We start from the raw sequence: 20,816 nt of genomic DNA on the forward strand, positions 1-20,816 counted from the left end.
GGGGCAGTGGCCTCTCCTCTCTCCTTGCTTAGGTTCCCAGGATGTTGAAGGGTGCAGGCCTCTCTGGGTATGCGAGAGGCATGGGTGCTGCTGTCATAGAGAATGAGTTGGTTGGTTGGTTGATGTGAGAGGGGAGAAGGAGGGACAAAGAGGCATAGGACAGGCATTTAGGTCTGTTGGGGTGCTTCTTGGCAGCACTGGCCTATTGGGAGGTTTGCCAAAGGAAGCTGTGAGCCCAAAGCACTGGCTGGTCCATGCAGGAACCAAGCAATTTGTCCTCGCAGTACTCTTTATTGGCCCAGATATATCTGCGTAACCGGGGCCTTCTCTCTGGTGGGAGTTTCTACCCTGTATTCTGATCAGGGTCCCCCTGCATGTGAAACATGGCCTGTTTACTTGGCTGGGGCTCCTTCTGGTGCTGCTGGCATTTATGAGTTCCTCTGGGATGGGGAAAGGCCCATGATGTGTCCGATAGCTGTCTGCTGCGGTGGTTGGCTGGCCAGGGACCTTGCAATGTGGGGTTTGCGTCCCAGGAGCTCCCTCTCTTTTGGAAAAGGTTTGTGTGGCTAAATTTCTCTCTACCCTTTGCCCTTGTGAGGTGTGAACATCCATTCCCTACTTCGCAACCATGTGCTGTGTGGCTTGAATAGACGCAGAGTTAGGCAGCACAACTGGTTCCCCCACACTGGGTGGCAAGCCGAGTGGGTTGCAGCGGGGCATTGGAACTATGATGTGTGCACCACTGAGATTTGAAAGACTATAGTCCACAGCTGCTTGAGCCAATGGAGTCTGCTGCTGCTGCTGCTGCTGCTACTCTCTCTCTCTCTCTCTCTGTCTCTGGCCACCCTTGTTTCTTGTCCTGGTTGCCCCCTCCCTTGGCTGTTTGGCAAAAAGACCTTTTTCTTCCAGGGTCAGTCTTGAACCTTGTCGTCCATCTCCCCCCTCCATAGGGCTGTGTGTGAACACTGTGCCCAGGAAACAATGTGGGTGTTGTGTTGTGTGTCTTCCCATTCCATCCCTTGAGGTGTGGTATCATGGCACTTGAACCCTTTGGAGGAATTCCTGACACCTGGCTTAGCCAGGGCAGCTGACAGGGTTGTGGTTCTCTGGCATTGTTGTGTGTGTCGTAATGCAAGGGCCTGCTGTGTCATGAGTTGATTGGTTGCCTCCGCGTGGGGGTGGTATTTGGGGGTGGCATCACTAGTGCAGACTCTGATTGGTGTGATGTGGAAGTGTTTGCAGGGGTGTTTTGAGTGTGCCCCTCATTTCTCTGCCCTTTGGTGAGTGCATTTTCCTGGGCTGAGCACACATTGAATTCGGTTGCCCTCCCACTAAGATAGCAGTGGGGCTTCTTCAGATATGGCACAATGCAAGTATAGGGTTGTGCATCCTCAGAATAATTCCTACAAAAATTGAAAACCGGGTGTCTGCCTTCAAAGCAGGAAATTAAGTTAGATTTAAATACAGTGGTACCTTGGTTTGCATACGTCTTGGTTTGCTTACGTTTTGGATTACGAACTCATAAACCCCGGAAGTGCGTGTCCCGGTTTGCAACTTTTTTTTGGATTACAACCCATTTTTATTTTTTTTTGGATTACGAACAGTTTTTGGGGGGAGGCCCCATTGGTGAAAGCACACCTTGGGTTACAACCTGTTTTGGTTTACAAACAAACCTCCAGAACAGATTATGGTTGTAAACCAAGGTACCAGTGTATACAAACATAATTTCAACAATTGGAAAATGTTTTATACAGTTTTGTTTCTTTGTAGACAAAAGTTGATCAGTGCATATGCTTTTCCTGAATATTTAAGCCCCTTAATAAAGTTACGTGCCATTTATTATAATAGGTCAGGGTCCCTTTATCTTTACTAAATTGAACAATCAAGTGCAGCATTCATACTAATCTGCATACTTATATAATGCATGTATAGAATTATGTTGGAGATTATTATTTTACATACCAGACAAGATGAGGACTTTGCATAGTAATGCTGAGTTAGCATGCTAATTAGTCAGTCAAAATAAATAATAATAAACAATACAAATAAATCAAAATAAACAATACAAACAGATGAATGTTCACAGCTCTTTCATTTGACCTTGGTTATGTGGCAGATGCTATAAAAATAAATGCTTGTGAATTCTTAAATCTTAATGTTTAGCTGATTGCAGGCTATCAAATCCTCCCACGGTTCTCATGCTGCGACTGGCATGTCTAACAAATCTTTCCATTCTTGCGCTTTTGATAATCTCCTTTGACTGCCCACCCATAGCCCTATTGCCTTGGCCCTGGCAGAAATAGCCCAGCCCTCTTCTCTCATTTCTCCACCGAGTCTGCAAAAAGCACAATATCTCTGGCCTCTCTGTCACCCCGATGTCATTCCAACAGAATTTGTGCACAGCGCCTGATCTCCTCTTCAGTCATCTTTAGCTCACATTGGAATAATAGCGTGATGTGTTAGGGATGTTGCTTTTTTAAGGGGGGGAAATGAAAAGTGTGTCAGTCACGGTGCTCAGGTTAGCTTTGAATGCTGCTGCTGTAGGTGTTTGGCTAGTTTCTGGACTTTGAAATAAGAGTGAGCCAGAGAGAGTTTCAGGTCCATGGGCACACTTACTTCCTTTTAAGACAGAGATGGGGAACTTGTGACATCATCTCTGATGAATGGTCATGTGGACTGGGCCTGATGAAGTCCAGCCACATGTCTGCAGAGCTACCATTCATCCTTGCCTTAGAGGTAGTGAAGTTATTTGGGGCCAGGGAGAGCAGCTCCTGATTAGGGATGGGTGGCATATATGTGTGTCATGAGAAAAGTCCTAGAAGGAAACAGCATGGTATAAATCAGGCATAGGCAAACTTGGCCCTCCAGATGTTCTGGGACTACAACTCCCATCATCCCTAGCTAACAGGACCAGTGGTCAGGGCTGATGGGAGTTGTAGTCTCAAAACATCTGGAGGGCCGAGTTTGCCTATGCCTGGTATAAATTGTGTAACATATACTTTATATTTATTTAGTTATTACATTTATATACCACTTTTATCTTCCAAAGATCTCAAGGTGCTGTATATGGTTCTTTCCCCCCATTTCATCCTCACAACAACCTGGAGAGGCAGGTTAGGCTAAGAGATGGTCACTGGCCCAAGATCGTCCAGTGAGCTTGACAGCTGAGTGAGGACTTGAACTCTGTTTTCTCAGGTCCTAGACCAACGCACCAACCATTATGCCATTCTTTCGCCACTGAGCTTCTTATACCTACCACCCTTATCCTCAAAAGAACCAAAGCATGGTAGGTTGAGCTTAGTGACTGGCTCAAGGTCATTTGGTGAGCTTCACATGCAGAAGTTGGATGGCCATCTGTCATGGATGCTTTAGTTGAGATTCCTGCATTGCAGGGGCTTAGACTAGATCACCCATCGGGGTCCCTGCCAACTCTACAATTGTATGATTCTATATCTTACGTGTCAACACTCTGTTAAGCCACGTTGACTTCCTCTCGTTTTCCTTACCCTCATTATCACGGGTGCTTTCCTGAATCTCAACATGGGTAGGTACCTGTCTTTTAGAAATGTGCACATCTGCCACAGCTGGCGTAGCCATACCCATTTAGATATACCTGCACCATTATATGACCTGATTTGGATTTCTGCATCAGTGTATTAAGAGGATGGTCATAGTTGTCCCATTATATTTTTTTATAAAACATGCTACTATTGAGCTGTTTCTTTAGAATAAAATATTGGAGCTTAATTTGCAAGCGCTTTTGCTCCAACTAAGTCAGCCTTTGCCAACCCAGTGTCCTTGTGAAGGCTGATACTCGTTTGGTATTCTAGAGTTGAGTTCTATAGCATTATGACTCATTGGATTATTGTTCTTCTCCTAAATTTATAGGATTTGTGGCATGTTTAAAGACTTCGTATCATGTCATTTATCAATTTTTATTTGCCAGGAAATGTTATGTGGAAAGGCTTCCATTACCTCACCTTGTTCTTATGATAATCCTTTTAAGTTAGCTGCTTATTTTACAAATTTGCATGTATCACAGGGCTTTTACTCAGTCCAGATTTAATGTGTTGCCTTCTCTCCATTGCTTTGGCATGGATAATGTTGGTGTTCCTGTCTCCTTGAGGGTCTGTCCTTGTAACTCCAGGAAATGGAATCTGTGGGATGTGTTCATTTGTTTTGTAATTCTTTACACTACAGCTTGTCAGCAAATGATTGCCCCTTAGCCAAGCTACCACAAAGGTCCTCTTCGTTCTATGTTAAATATTTGCTGGGAGATAAAATCCCATGGGTGTCATTAGTAGCAGCCAAATTTTATCAGTGGAAGTGAGAACAAGGAGGCACCTCGAACTGGAAGGAATATTTTTGGGAGCTCCTTAGGGGCATTTGCTATCTTGCATCTATGTCGACTTAAGCCAAAGGCATTTCTGTTGATACCTTGCTTTTTTACTTTGCCCTCTACTTCTTATAATCATGATACAGTTTTGGTCTTTATTCTGGTCTGTTGAACATAATAACTTGATAACAATGATGGATGGCTCAGTGGGTTAGAACATGGTGCTGATAATGCCAATTTCGCAGGTTCGGTCCCCAAATGGGAGGGATGCATATTCCTGCATTGGAGGGAGTTGGACTAGATGATCCTCAGGGTCCAACTCTAGAATTCTGTGATTCTATAATGACTTCTATTGTTGTTGTTTAGTCATTTAGTCGTGTCCGACTCTTCGTGACCCCATGGACCAGAGCACGCCAGGCACTCCTGTCTTCCACTGCCTCCTGCAGTTTGGTCAAACTCATGTTTGAACATTCGAATGACTTCTATTACTTCCCATCATACTATTTCAGAGAATGTGGCAGTTTAGCTTTAACTTACATTAAAGTTTAAGCTTAACCAAGTCCCATATTTCATTCCATACCTAGTCCCCAAACACTTAACACATTGCGCAACCATTTTAAGACAATTACAGTTTTTGCCAGTTACCCACAATGCAGCAGGAAACATACCTATTTTTGTTATAATCTCGTGGGTAAAGTGTATTATAAACCACATCCACAATGTGGCTTATTCTGTGGTTGTGCTTTGAATAATGCATACATGAAAATTAATTCTTGTTACCCAATAGTTTTGCTTCCTTTGTATATACAGGAGACCATATTCTTGTCTTTTAAGCATCCAGTTGACCTTTGTTTCCATGCAGAAGCAGGTGGGTAGAATTCTTGTGTGCACTATTTTAGTCTTCAGGTCAGGGGTGCATTTTTATGTAAAAAGGATTAATGGGGGCATTGCATGTATGACATCTTACCTGCAGCATGTGGTGGTATGCATCTGAATTTTACTTCAAGTCTGCCACACCCCGTTCTGCATAATGTATGCAAACAATACACGTAGAACAGATTCTGCTATCATAGCAGCAGGTTCTGAACCCTACTGTGTGTTGATTCCTAAACACATCTGCAGAGCATCTGCACATGTTGCAGACATGTAAAAGAACACGCATATGGGATGAAGCCTCTGCCTGCCCAGAGTACTGTATTTAGTAGATGAAGGAGCACCAGTAACATCTGTAGAGGTCTATTTTACCAGAGGTCATAAACATGCTGCCTTGTCAATTGATGTGAACAGAGAAGCCTTCATAAGTGAAGAATTGTGCTCATATGTGTTTTGTCTTCTGAGACGGTTACATATATCTTCTGGAACTAATATATATCTATTCAGCTATGTTCCTCCAGAGGCCTGACGCAACATCACACTGGGACTCATAACACATTATGAGCTTCAGCAATATGAAAACACATAGTGTGTGTTTTATGGCTAAAAGGATCAAGCTTGTATTACAAATTTATGTCCAAAGGCAAGAAGCAATCTTCTTTTAGCTTCGTTAATGACATACCTCTTAGAGCAAACTGTTTCTATCATTTCCAATAAAAGGACATAAGTAATCATTAAAATAAGCCATTCAAGGAAAAGAAAACTTTAACCACATGGAGCTGGACTACAACGGACCAAAATCCCATGGAACTTATAAAATGCTAATGGAAGTGAGACAGGAATTTAATGAGGCAATCATACAACTTGGATTGTACCGCTGGTGAGTCACCAAGGCATCAAGTAATGAGTTGATAATAACATTGAAATGATATTGGCATAGCAGTTTAAAGAGTGAGAGGAAAATCCAAACAGGAAGTTAGGTTACAGAAGTGTAAATTATTCCTCTGATTAACGGAGGAATAGAATTAAGGTTATCTGGGGCTATACTTTGCCTAGAGCATGGAAGTTATTGCAACTCACGGTGGCTTTGCCATTAATTTTGCTCTTTTCTTTGCATGAAGCTTTCACTAGCTAAAAGTAGCCCCACAGCTGCTGTCTATGGGTACTGTAAAATGTGTGTTGGTTACAGATAGATACGGTCTGCCATTTCTTATAAGCTTATCTCTGTAAAGTAGCAAACTGTGTGTGTGAAAAGCTAAGACTTGCAAGCGGGCTATGCTCAGAAAGGTGAAAGCTCTCTTTTTTTTGCTTTTTGTTTGTTAACCTGAAACAATTTGTATAATCTTGGGGGGGGGGGGGTTCCACTGCAGTGCTCTTGAGGGCAGAGATTCCCAAAATCAGAAACTTACCAGCTGTGAGTTGCAAAGCTTGGTGAGAAGAGTTCCAGGTGATAATGGATTTATTCGCAGTTATGCAGTTTTACTTCTAATATTCCCAGTTTTTCAGGCACTAAATTGGAAGAATAAAATGAATATATTATTCATTGACCTCAAGGCAATATTTGAGGATGAATGCCCACCTCTGTCTTTACTGATGTTGCTGTGAAAAGCAGTTATTTTTTTTATCATCTGTGGCTTGTTGTGTGATCAGAACCTTCTAAACTGTCGTCAATCTTAACTATGATTTGTTTCACATAATGAAACATAAAACCATGGATTGATATTGTTGGCCCATCATGATAAACTGCAGTTAACCTTAAGTTTGAGAGGTTTACCATGAGTGCACCAGTCTTGGCCATTTTGCTCCTCCCTGTTAGCATGAAAAGGAAACAAAGTACAATCACTTGCTTTAGGATTGTGTCCGAACTGGGGGTGGTGAATTGCTTCACTCTCAACACCACAGTCTGTAGCCAAGGTTTGTTCCTGGATTACTGGTTATGATTTGTTAGACAAAAGAAATCACATGCCCTCGTTTGGCCATAACACACTACCAGGGATCATGATTTCTTTCTTTCATGCTTTAGCAGACTCAACAGCAAGAGAACCCAGATTGGCTTGTTTAATGTATAAAACACTATGGAATTCTGATTTGCTGTTGTTGTAAACAATATCTGACCTTCTTCCCTTATGGGGTATCCAAGAGCCCGTATAGAGTCCTTAAGTGGGTTCCCTATCAATAGGAGAAAATAACAGAGGCCAACCAAAGAATATTGAGAAGCAAAGCAGCTAGTAAGCCTGATCTTTATTAAAGCTGTTGCAACAGGCTGCTCCCCTCACACGCAGGAGGAGGACCCAGAACAAAGGTGTGCCTGCCCTTATATAGACATTTTAAATTCCCTGCCCTGGAGCTCAAGACCACCCCTTCATACATCATACATACATCACAGAAGGGGTGTAATCCAAGACCACCCCCCACAAACATCATACCTACATCACAGAAAAGGCGGTCTACAACAGACATTTGAATGTTGTTTTTCCTGTCTGCCAGGTTATCTGATAATGCCTTATCTGATTGCCTTTCCTGGTAGTCTGGCCATTCCTTTGAGATGGTGATTACCCAATTCCTGAGACACTGGGAAGGTTCCCTCACTTGCTCCCTCCTTGCAGAGAAAACATTTGGTCAGTTTGGGAGTCAAAATAGTTTCAGAACGGTCTTCCTGTGCTGCTCCAGACATGTGGTCCACATATCTATGTACGTGCTTGGTTGGTACATTTATGAACATTATAATATATATATAAGACCTTAATTTTTTTATTATACTGTGATGTGTGAACTGGGCTGTTATGAAGCTGCAGTGTTTCAACAAGCCACCGTTTGGTGCGTGTGTGTAATGCTAAATATGGTTAATAAAAAAATGGAAATGAAAGCTTCCAATCTTCATGTTTGCAATGAAGGAGGGAAAGGAAGGGGAAGCGTGCAAGCCCAAGACTCCCACAGTCTCATTCCCATCCCCATAATGGTTTATCATGATGTCTGATTGTCGATTCTTGTCTAATACTTCATAATGAACACATAAAGAGAATAAAAATGAAGTTTGCAATATGTTATATTCTTATTTTGCTACCCCCTGTCTTACCCCCACCCCCTTTCATTATCCTTCCTGATGGTACACAAGCTTGTTTTTTTTGTGTGTGTTTTTTTTGTTAAGGACAATGCTGTTTCCTTTTGACTCATGGACCATTTTGTTTTCAGTTGCAAAATACCCTGGCCTAAATCTTTAACACTTAAGTTATGCTTGCTTAAGCACATTGAAATGTAGGCACTTAACTCCACACCCCCCCCCATCCATTTGTTTATGCAGAACAGAGTAATGGACATAATTGTTTGGTAGAATACAGTCTAGTGAGCAGAGAGCGATAATACAACATAGTAATCTGACTTCTAGTGAGTCAGACCATTGGCCCATCTGTAGCTCAGTATTCTTGTCTACTTCTAGCATCAAACAGATCCTCCAGACCAAACCTTAATTTCTGTGTGGCTACTTTCTCATTAGCTCATACTTTGTTCAAAGTCTCCTCAAGCCTCCATTGACTGTGCTTTCAAACTGGCTTCCTTAACTTTAGAGATGACTTGATTTACCTTCTTAAAAATAAATAAAATAAAGTCGAATGCATCCAATAGGCAAATTGGACTGCTGGTGTATTAGCTTAATGGCCTACATAGGTGACTTGATAGTATAACTTGAGGATCAGTACATCTGTGTAGTATTTAGGAGGCTGTAGTTTTGTGGAATCGTATTTTTGTGGCGTGTAATTAACAGTGGCGTGTCTTTAGTAGCACAGCGAATGTTTTTAAAGGGTGCTTCCTTAAGACAGCATCTGGTGTAACCTATGAATTATGCACATTCGGCATATGGTGAATAGCAAGAGTATGGAGGGAATGATTAGACCTGTTATCATAGCAGTAGTTATATATTGCTTTTACATGTCTAGATAAAGAAGCTTCGCCATAGATCAAGACTGATGGTAGCCTCCAAATGCATAGCTAATATTTCATATGAATATTTAATGTCTGAAAGATTAGGTAGTGTTTTTTTAATATCCTTTAGCTTTGAGCACAGTTCATGGAAAGGTTGGGATACGTTTTTGAAGATTAAACGTTGCATTTTTTCAAAGTTGCAGCGTTAAAAAAATTTTTGGTTGTATTGTTTTCCTGATTTGGGGGGGGGGGTATTTTCAATCTGTGTTAAAGCCTATAGTTATAATCTAACTAAAACTGCAATCCAGATGGGGAGCTTTTAATCATGCAAGTTTTCATTTGCTGATTATTGTTAGGAATGGCCTTTTTAAATGAAGAACTGAATGTTCTTAAATCAAGTTTTCACTTTTTAATAAAATGTTTGTTTATCTGTAATCCTGAAATATTTGAATAAGTTTGTTTATGGAGTAGGTTTTATAGCCCTGGAGAATAATAGTTTACATTGTTCATTTCATAATGGGTGATTACATATTTGTAATGTGTGCGTTATTGTGTTTGTTATTAAATGCAACAACTCATTTACCCAGTTTAATTGTTTTTGTTTTATGTATTGTTTTAAAATTAGTTCTGAAATTCTAGTGCAGCTGAGCTTCTGAAATACCTCTATAGTCCTGAGAGTGTGTTGGAAGATGGTGGGTTTTCCTAATGTGACACTGGAAGAAGATAAGAATATTTTCAGCGCTGAATTAATACTAACATTCCCAAATGTATTCCAGTTTAGAGGGTTTTCTCTTTCTTTTAATATGGCTATTCTTATTGCTGAACTCTGAGGAACTGGAAGCAAATAAGGAATGAGGAAAGATAGAATATATGGAAAGTATATGAATAATTATTAATCCCAAAAATGTTTTGAGCCCAAACACCATTGCATTCATTCGTATGAATATAGGTCCAGTTACCAAACAATGATTAGTTGAGTAGTCAGTTCAGCTTGTCCATGTTCAAAGCATAGGTCATTGCAGCTACGGTGGTACCTCGGGTTACATACGCTTCAGGTTACAGACTCCGCTAACCCAGAAATAGTGCTTCAGGTTAAGAACTTTGCTTCAGGATAAGAACAGAAATCGTGCTCTGGTGGCAGCAGGAGGCCCCGTTAGCTAAAGTGGTGCTTCAGGTTAAGAACATTTTCAGGTTAAGTACAGACCTCTGGAACGAATTAAGTACTTAACCAAAGGTACCACTGTACTTCTATTTGCCACGGTGGTTACGTTTTAAACAGTAAACGTATGCAAGGGCAGCGGTGACTTGAAGGAATGAGTGCTGTTTCCTCTGCTGCAGTTTGAGATATACAAGTTTCTAATGTGGGGTGAGTTGGACAGGCCGTCAAATGTGTGATTGTCATACTAGGTACCTGACTTTTAGCAATTCTGCTCTGCGTTCAGCATTGAGGTTTTCACTTCCAGAGCCCTCTGCTTTCCCCTTTGCTGCCTAAGAACTTCCTTGTGCAGATCCACAAAGCAAATTCTTTTATAGCATCACACTCTTCACATGTTGAATATGGCACTTGGAAATAAAGGGCGACTGGGGAAAAAGGAAAAGTTTCCTGCAAACCGTTCAAAATGTTCCAACAAGAACAACCCGAATTGGGTAGCATCTGTGTCAGCACAAATTAAATTTGGTGCAGATTCGTAGTAGCTCAGATTAGTATGATTTTTGGAATGAAGTCACGCACATTTACAAAGGCAAATAGTGTTGGGTATTTCTGTTGACTGGAGGTTTTTTTTTGGGGGGGGGAGGGGAGCCGTAATCATTATGGGAATTAGTGTTGACCTGAGATATGAGGCAAACACAGCCATCTGATGAAGCAGATGAGGATTTGTGAAAATGCGCTGGAATGTGATAAAAAGGTAGTTAACTTGAATATTCCATAGGATTTAAAAGCCTATGCACAATCTATCAAGAAGCTTTCCTGTGCAAGGCGAATAAATAAGGGGAAACAGACCCCTATGCAGTCTGTTTTTCAGGATGCGAACGCACATATGCATATCAGATGCAGGTGGGGATCAGAAGCTCTATGCTGTCATTCTTTTCCAAGTATTTAGTCATCATGTGGAAGGGCAGCAAGATCATGGCTGTCCCCGACTTCTTCCTCCACAGGATTTCCTGTCATAAATATAGAGTTTACAGTCGCACAGCCTTTTCTCACCTTTGTCCTAATGTGTGTTTAGAAGTTGGTGGCAAGTCCAGCCAGACGTAATTCCATAGCATTTTGAATACCTATCAGCCTTTGAAAGCTCCAGACATTTTGACCAAATTTGTGGAGAACATCTTCAGCTAGGTTAAACATGTGTTTGCATTGAGATGCACATCTGGCTACAAAGGAGGGAAAGTAACATGTGGCCTTTCAGATGTTCCTAGACAACAGCTGTCACCATATCTGACCATTGGTCATGCTGGAATGGGCGGATGAGAATTAGAGTCCAGCAACATATGGAGGGTCATAAAGCACCCAATTCAAGCCTTGTTAGCACTGCATTCACTTCCGTCTTGTGTTACAGGATAAACATCAACTCTTTATCAGGTTAGAAATCACTGTTTCTGGCTTGGAGTCAGTAACATTGAAAATGCAAAGTTATGTGGATCTTGTTATCAGCATCTTGATATAAAAAAACTTTGATATCAAAGTTATCAGCATCTTGATATAATAATGACAAATAGATTTTTAAAATTGAGATCTCTGGGTGACAATTTGGGGAACAAATGTTTACAAATAAAAAACAGCTGTAGACAGTTCTTAAAACGGGCGGATAAATATTTTATTGAGTTGTTTTATTTTCAAACAAGCAACAAAATCATTTTACAGACTAACCAACATTAGTTGTACTCAGAGTAGACCCATTGCAGTGAATTAACCTTACTAACTTAGGTACATTAATTTCAGTGGGTCTGCTCTCAAGAAGGACATGATTGGATGCAACCCTATACATGTGTCCAGAATGACTCTTTTGATATTTAAAGCAGCCTTTCTTTATTTCTGTTCACAACAGACACTCTTGTTCTGTGTAATAACCTTAGTTCCACCACATCATCTCAGTTGTTGAGAGTGCAGTTTCTGAGTGTGCAGGTGTAGGCAGCTGCCAGAAACTCCTGCCTTTTAAAGTTTAGACAACGCAGCTCTCAAGAGCCAGGAGATGTTTGTTGTTTGTTAAACTAAAGGAAGCATCGAGGACAGTTTTCATCTGTCCCTGTGACAGTCAGTTTGAGTGCATAAGCGGAAAGGCTTCCCGTGTTCACTCTTGAAAGAGAAGAACAATGTAAACAGGTAACGCTAGATCTTGAAAATGTGTTTGTAGAACAGTAGAAGCACTTGAAAATGTGTTTTGCAGATCATTTACGCTATCTTTTGTTTTCTAAGTATTGAACTATGGCTCACTCAGTAGTACTATTTCTTGTGACTGTGCTGTATTTTGGAATGTATGTGTTAAAAAATATGTAAGAGGGCATGTTGCTTTTGAGGAGGTATCCAGTAAATGGGTATCTACTCAATCTTCAACCCTGGGTGGTATCTAAAAGGACATTCAAATCAATACTTCTCCAAAACAAGGGCATGGCATGGATGCCTGTGTAGTTGGTTCTTCTCACAGATACCATTTTTAGAAAGAAGACAGGCCATGACCTAACTAAAGTTAAGCACCTCTTGTATCCTAGATTTCAGTGGCAGAGACTCTGTTCACATTTAATGTCAGTGTTTGAAAAAGAAAAGGTTCTGACTTCCTTTGTCTCCTCAGCCTGGTCCTCGGACCCTTGTCAGCATAAAAGAGTCCACGAGAAGAGTGTCCTTGCAGAGTACTTTCTGCTTTTATTCTTAAAAGTCTTTATCTGCAAAGTGACCAACCAACTGCACACACATCAACACTACCAGCTTTTCACTAACTAATCAACCCACCACCACACCAACATTGACCACTCTATATAAAGGTAAAGGGACCCCTGACCATTAGGTCGAGTCGTGGCCAACTCTGGGGTTGCGGCGCTCATCTCGCTTTATTGGCCGAGGGAGCCGGCGTACAGCTTCCGGGTCATGTGGCCAGCATGACTAAGTGCACGGAAACGCCGTTTATCTTTCCGCCGGAGTGGTACCTATTTATCTACTTGCACTTTGACGTGTTTTCGAACTGCTAGCTTGGCAGGAGCAGGGACCGAGCAACGGGAGCTCATCCCCTCGCGGAGATTCGAACCGCCGACCTCCTGATCGGCAAATCCTAGGCTCTGTGGTTTAGCCCACAGCACCACCCACGTCCCTCAGACCACTCTATATATACAGGTACAACTAGGTGAAAGGTTTCATGAGTCATTGTAGGCCGCTGACTCATGCTGACTTAGTTCTTTTAGCGCTAAAGAAAAAGTGGCCAATTTTTAGCCATGACATTTAATCTGAGTACTTGAGTGAGACGGGACGTGGGTGGTGCTGTGGTCTAAACCACAGAGCCTAGGGCTTGCCAATCAGAAGGTTGGCAGTTTGAATCCCGGCAATGGGGTGATCTCCTGTTGCTCGGTCCCTGCTTCCGCCAGCGTAGCAGCTCGAAAACATGTCAAAGTCCAAGTAGATAAATAGGTACCGCTCCGGGGGGAATGTATACGGTGTTTCCGTGCGCTTCTCTAGTTCGCCAGAAGTCATGCTGGCCACATGACCTGGAAGCTGTCTGCGGACAAACGCCGGCTCACCCGGCCTATAGAACAAGATGAGCACGCAACCCCAGAGTCGTCCGCAACTGGACCTAATGGTCAGGGGTACCTTTACCTTTTACTTGAGTGAGACAGTCTGAACACTCACTTTTCCTCTCATTCCCTTATCCCTTATATGTGCTTTGAGTCCTTCCCTGACTTACTATGGAGTGCAAGCCATAGTTTTCTGTTGCATCTGAATTAGGAAAAAGTGGTTTGCCCTTTTAGCCACAACTGGAAACCACAAATCAAAATGTGTTTTCCAGTTCTGGGTTGGAGACTATAATTTGCCTGTTCAAGAGTAAAGACAGTGGTTTCTGCTAAACAGGAAGCTAGGCAGAAAGCAATGCAGAAGTGCAAACAGTGGTTTGGCATTATATATGAATAGAGCCAAAATTAACTTGTGCTTAATACTCATTGAAACAAATAGGTCTTCAAAGTGCATAACTGTGGTTGGGTTTTGCCCAAACATATTAATACATATTTCACACTTCATTTATTTCTGCTTAGGATGCCTAGTTTGATTCCCTATTGCTTTTGCTTTCCCTATTATATTTTGTTGTAAATTATTAGACACTTTTTTTAAAAAAAAAGAAAACCCTTTTCCTCAATGACTCATAATTCAGCGGATTACTATTATATACTCCTCTTCCTAACACAAGAAGAGAGAAATCAAATGTGACCATGCCTCTTCCTTCCTTACAGTGGTGCTGGGTTTTTTTGCTTTTGCTTTTTTTAGCTTTTTTTTTCATATGATTGTGCTTTTCCTCAGTACTTAATCCCAATGACAGCTGCTGGGCCTCTCTGCGGGTTGTTTTCTAGCAGCACAAGACAAAACATTTTTTACAGAGACGCTTATTTCTTTGCACCTTAAAAAAAAAATCGATATAGGAGGCACATACACTTTGTGACAGCTTGCTCAGCCACATAGCACTGAAAATAAAAGTGGGGAAGTTTGTTCTGTAGAAAATTGAGCAACACAAAGAGACTCTGCACAATCAGGATCTGATACCTATTGTGACAATGAATTGTTTCATGCAGCATTCACTTTAACTCCAATTTTAGTGAGATTCAGGGCATTGGAACTCTAATTTCAGCTCTACAGAACCTGCTTAGTGCCGTCTTCAGTCAGTAGAGCATGAGGCTCATAATCTCAAGGCTATGGGTTCAAGCCCCACATTGGGCAAAAGATTCCTGCATTGCAGGGGATTGGACTAGATCAGGCATCCCCAACCTGCAACCCTCCAGATGTTTGGCCTACAACTCCCATGATCCCTAGCTAACAGGACCAGTAGTCAGGGATGATGGGAATTGTAGTCCAAAATATCTGGAGGGCCAAAGGTTGGGGGTGCCTGGACTAGATGATCCTTGTGGTCCCTTCCAACTCTACAATTCTATTATTCTTCCTCTGTTTCCTATCCCAACCAGCCATCCTATTAGCCTCCAAGAGCAGCAGGTAGATCTGTCTTAACCATTTATTGTCCAAGTCTCAGCTTCTGCTTTCTGATGCTTATCCCCAAGAAATGTTGCACCGATTTCAAAGAAAACGGGACAGTGAATTGCAGCAGTCCTTAAGGGCTGGCTAGAATTTGGGGGTTTTGAAAGACCCCTTTGGTTCACCAACCAGACTCAAATGCGGAATCGTGGCTTATGGGGGTGGGGGTGGGGACACTTAAAGAACAGGATGCACATCTGCAGCCTAGGAATTTGGTAATCAGAAACTCTTGCGAATCGACAGCCCAACACCCAGTAGGTCCCAGTCTACCCCACCAGTGACGCATTTAATTTCTTTTTCCGGTTATTGAAATTATGAATATTTGACGCCGCCATATACCAAATTAGACCGATAGCCTTTTATGGCAGAAGTGAGAGCTGCACAAATAGCAGTTCCCAGATCCACTGGATATCCATGCCTCACTTACATGGCCTGGTGCAATTCTTCCTCACCAAGGCAAATAGGTGAATGGTGAATTATGAGAATTATTCAAACAGAAATAATTCGTTCTGGAGGTCTGTTCTTAACCTGAGGTACCACTTTAGCTAATGGGGTCTCCCCCTTCTGCCGTACTATTTCTGTTCTCATCCTGAACCAATGTTCTTAACCCGAGGTACTATTTCTGGGTTAGCGGAGTCTGTAACCTGAAGCGTCTGTAACCCAAGGTACCACTGTATTCAGCTTGCATCCTTGTTTCTGATTCGCTAATGTACATACAGTATGTGTAGATTAACTGTGTATAGCTATGGTGAAAAATCAGCTCTGAAACTTCTGATTTGTAGTTTCTTTTCTTCTGCCTAATTCACACCTAACCCTTTTTTTTCTTGCAGTCTCTTCAGGCAAGAAATAGATTTAACCTCTCATTCATTTCCAAGTGTCGTATCTCCTTTCATAAATAATAACCCGTTTCCCCCAGTAAAACAAACTACCAACATTCCAGACATTACAAAGCCAGCGTTGCATCTGTCTTGTTCCTGTTACTATACAGTAGTTTGTTTTTGCAAAATGAGTAAAGAAATGCCCCATATTGAAACAACATCCATAGCAATTCATTTTGAAGTTACAGATAAAAATACCACACTTGGGCAAGGCAGTATTAGGGTCCCATGATATGAAACAGCTGCTAAGCTCTGCTGAATATGGACTGGATCAGGACAGTATTCAAAGCGGTACCCTCCATACATTGTGGGCTACAATTCCCCTTGACCTTGGCCAGCATGGACACTGGGCACGGAAGCTGTAGCTTTTAACAACTGGCACATCTGTCATGTGTCTCATTGGCTACATCCTGCATACCCCCAGCCACAAAGTAGGTGGCAAAATGAAACCTTTTTAAAGAAGAAATGACATATTAACACAGACACTGACAAATGCTCAATTACAATGTTGTGCATGGAGAGACTTAACGAAAAACAAAATAGCCCTGTGATGTGATCCAACGCCGTACGCAAACAAAGCACAACCTAGTAGGCACAAAGGTATCACAAGTACGTATGACAGTGGCAGAGTCCACAAGAGTCCACAGCTGACAACTCCCAGTCCCTAACAGACAGGAGTTTAATTTTCCGGGGAGCATGACCAGAAGAAAGCATATGACTGGCAAACACAAAGGGTAGGAAGAACGGTTGTTCCTGTAGCCCTACACTATCGAGAGGCAGGCTGCATGGAGAACTTACAAGAGTTCAAGTTTGGTTAGGAAAACCAATACTGTTGCATGGATATTAAAAGATACAGCTTTTTTATGAGTTTTTTTTTTTTTGGAAAACCAATACTGTTGCATGGATATTAAAAGATACAGCGTTTTTATGAGTGTGTTTTTTTGGGTGTGTTTTTTAGGAAGGAGGAAGCCTAGCTGCATAAGCTATCCAGTTCCATGAGGGCTTAAGGCTTCGTATCCAGTGAAGCCAGGGCAGGTCACAGTCAGAGGGCAGACAAGAGCAGAACCTTGGACAGTTCCAAGGGTTCTGTTCTCTTTCTAAGACAGCTACATGAAGATGTTGTCTCTGCAGGGAGTTATGGAAGTTGGCAAGGAGTGTGGTAGGATCTGCCTCTCAGGGAAATCTGGTTGGGCGGTTAAAGGGATCCCAGAAACATGCAGGGAAATCATATTAGGAGGCACCTGGTAGCTCATAGGAACATAGGAAATTGCCTTGTGCTGAGTCAGACAGTTGGTCCATCTAGCTTAATATTGTCCATGGCACCAGACTGGCCCCAGCTCTCCAGGCTTTCGGTCAGGGGACATTCCCAGTCCCACCTGCAGATTAAACATGGGACCTTCATCATGCCAAGCAGATGCTCTGCCACTGAACTATGGAGCCCTTTTGAAAGTTCGGTAGGAAAGAGAACTGGAAGGGGAAACGGGAAGATTGTTCAAGTGAAGAAACATTGAGATCAGCAGCAATTCAGGTGACCACTGTGGCTTGACTTTTCTGTTCCCCCAGTGACCAAGCCCCAGCCATCTTCAAATATCACATGTATAATGCAGCAAGCTTGTTTTACAATGCTCTAGAGCAGTGGTTTTCAACCAGTGTGCTGTGGCACCCTGCAGTGTCTTGAAGGATAGTCAAGGGTGCCACAGGCAATACTGGCTGCTGTCCTCCTTTTCTTCCCTTCCACCTGTTTTTTGTGGGGGGGGGGGATATGTCCCAGTTTATTTTGATTATACACCAAGTAACCAGTTACATATTTTCTGATTGGATATGAAAGATGATTATGAGAAGAAGAAACATGCATCTTTATACATAATATTAATTGAAATGACAAAGTTAAATTCAAATACAATGGTACCTCAGGTTACATACACTTCAGGTTACAGACTCCGCTAACCCAGAAATAGTGCTTCAGGTTAAGAACTTTGCTTCAGGATGAGAACAGAAATCGGGCTCCAGTGGCGCAGCAGCAGCAGCAGGAGGCCCCATTAGCTAAAGTTGTACTTCAGGTTAAGAACAGTTTCAGGTTAAGTACGGACCTTCGGAACGAATTAAGTACTTAATCTGAGGTACCACTGTATTACAAATTCCCACTGCAGGCCTCTCTGGTACATTTCTGTGACAGAAAAATAAATAAAAGCAAACTGGAATTGTCACATAACTGTTGCATACAAGTAAAGTATTGTATATGATTGTTTTAAAATGCTTTCTGGGTTTGGTGCCCCCCCTCCAAGAATCTTTGGGCCCTCATGCACTGCAGGCCTTGGCTTTCAGCCTGAATAATGTAATACATGCCCCTTATCGCTTTGTGGCATTTTAAATAAGTACATTACCTAAGCAAATGGCTCTTACGGTAATCCAGATGAAACGTGACCGTGGGTGAATTACAACCAGCAAGTGAACAGAAATTTGGCATTCTAACTAAGCAGCTGCCAAGCTGTGTTCTCTCTCACACACTTAAAAGGAAGAACAAGTGCAAATACTCAGGCTTTAGTGCCTGAGATATGGCAGAGCACTTTGGAATGATTAAACACAGGGTGAATGACAGTTCGAAAAACAAGGGGGTGGTTTCCTTCGTTCTGTGAAACAAATCATTCGACTTAAAAAAAAATGCAGATGGAAAAGATCAAGAAATGCCTAGGAGCAGTGACAGGTTTATAAGCACTCTCTGCACCGAGCACTAAAATGACTGCCTCTTTAAGCAGGTCTCCTCACTCGGCTTAATAGTTACATGTCTTTGGCTTTCTGTTTGTAGCATTGAATTTTAGATAATGAAAATTCAACGAGGTCTATATTGGGCAATCAGCCAGTCTAAGTGCTTTTCTAAGTAATTGCTGATTATTTTAGTCTGTTAAAAATAAAGTATTTCAAAACGGGTGATATTGTGAAGATATTTTATGAGGGTACTGGTCGGTCCGCCCCCCCCCTCCCCGGGCAGCTAGATAGTAAAGACTGTTAGTGGTTTGGAAAATTATTTGCAACAGATTCAATAAAATCCATGGTTTTAAAAATGTGTGAAATCATGACTTTTCATTGGTGAACCAATCACACTGGTGAATGTATGTTTTTATCCCATAGATGATTCAATGTGTTTTTTGGAACATGATGCTGAAGATGTCTAAATGGTGACCGCGTAAGGGTAAAGACATGGCAATAAGCAATCTGATTCACAACCCCCCACTTTTAATTGTTCTCTGAAACCGGCTGCTTGGAGTGGGCAACCTCCCCTTCCTCATATACAAGGGTAAACTTTAGAACCTCATACACATTTCTGAACGCCCACATGCTCACTGAATGTATGGAGGGGGAAGCGGGCCTCACATATTACATCTCCACATTTTAGTGTCTGTGTAAAAGGGGCCTACTACATACATGCATACATGTGCAATTGGAGGAGCCCAACACACAACTACTTGTGTAGGACCCTTTCAGTCTAATGCTAAATACATAGGCATTGGAGATGGGGTCATATAGCTTCTTGCTGCTTTCCCACACATTTTTATTTGTGCGTGTGTGTGTGCACGCGCTTAGCTCTCCTTTGAACCTTTGACGCTTTCTCTCTTGTCAGTGGAGAAGCTGGCAGATATTAGCAGGACACAAATATATTCTTCTTTTCTCATCTCATTGTCCATCTCCTATCCCTGGCTTAAAGAAAAGTGTATGCAGTCAATGTTCATTGCATTTTACGCTTGGATAATCTAAATCTCCTTCAAAGGCACGTTTTATTTTTAACATTCAGTAGAAGAATTTTAGCTGTGCGGGTTTCCAATAATTTATGAGGATATGAGTTGCACGTAACCTGAAACAGAGTCTGCATCACAAAATATGTCTGTGCTATGCAAGGTTGGAAATGACAGGGAGCAGAACGATCCTTCTGGCTAGGTGATCTCTCCGGGAGTAGTCAGAATACCAAGGACACCTTCAATAAAGATGCCTGTTTCAGTTCATACATGCTCGTAGGTGCACTTTAATTATAAATGCAGGGTGCCTGCAAATCAGAATTCACATCGATTGCATCAGTCTTGAGGAAGGTGACTTGGAAATTTAACAGTCATTTAATAAAGAATAAAGAGTGCATGGTGTGGCTAAGGGCCCATTCATACAAGCATCTGAGGTGATACAATTTTATGATAAAACTTGCCTTTGATTAAGGAGTATTGCATATGACAAGGCTTGCTTTCATTCAGCACCTGACAGACAGGGAAGTATGTTGTCCTTTATCAATCTGGCTTCTAATGCAGGGTGAGAGTGTGTTAACCTTTCTCATGTCCAATTCTTTGCCGAATATAATGTCTCTTGCTTGAATAATCCAGTTCTTGCATATGTGGGAGGAATGGCACTCCAACTAGCTGCACATGCAAATAAAACCAAGCGTGCTACTGCTTTTCTATTCATTTCTACACTGTTTTATTGTTCCTTAGGTTGCAAATGGTGACTTTTGTATCTCTCTCTAGGTATAAAATAAATTTAAAATGTTTTAATAAAGCAAAATGAAGAGTGTCACTATGTAGCACCTTACGTTTAAAAAAATTCACCACAG

The 20,816-nt window shown here is 41.8% G+C and overlaps 1 protein-coding gene across 3 annotated transcripts in view; it reads left to right on the forward strand.

Moving 5' to 3' along the window:
* Positions 1-20,816, forward strand: part of SRGAP1 (SLIT-ROBO Rho GTPase activating protein 1) — a 111,947-nt gene that overhangs the window by 28,233 nt on the left and 62,898 nt on the right. Inside the window, exon 1 of one of the 3 annotated variants that reach the window (XM_083399491.1) lies at positions 17,327-17,384. The exons of the other annotated variants lie outside the window; for them this stretch is intronic. Coding sequence (XP_083255617.1) covers positions 17,336-17,384 — 49 coding nt within the window. The 5' untranslated portion in view covers positions 17,327-17,335. Of the gene's footprint in view, positions 1-17,326; positions 17,385-20,816 lie in introns of those variants that run through there. 3 annotated transcript variants of the gene reach the window in all.

Source organism: Podarcis tiliguerta (assembly GCF_965153285.1).
Source record: "Podarcis tiliguerta genome assembly, chromosome: 10".
Classification (NCBI taxonomy): domain Eukaryota; kingdom Metazoa; phylum Chordata; class Lepidosauria; order Squamata; family Lacertidae; genus Podarcis; species Podarcis tiliguerta.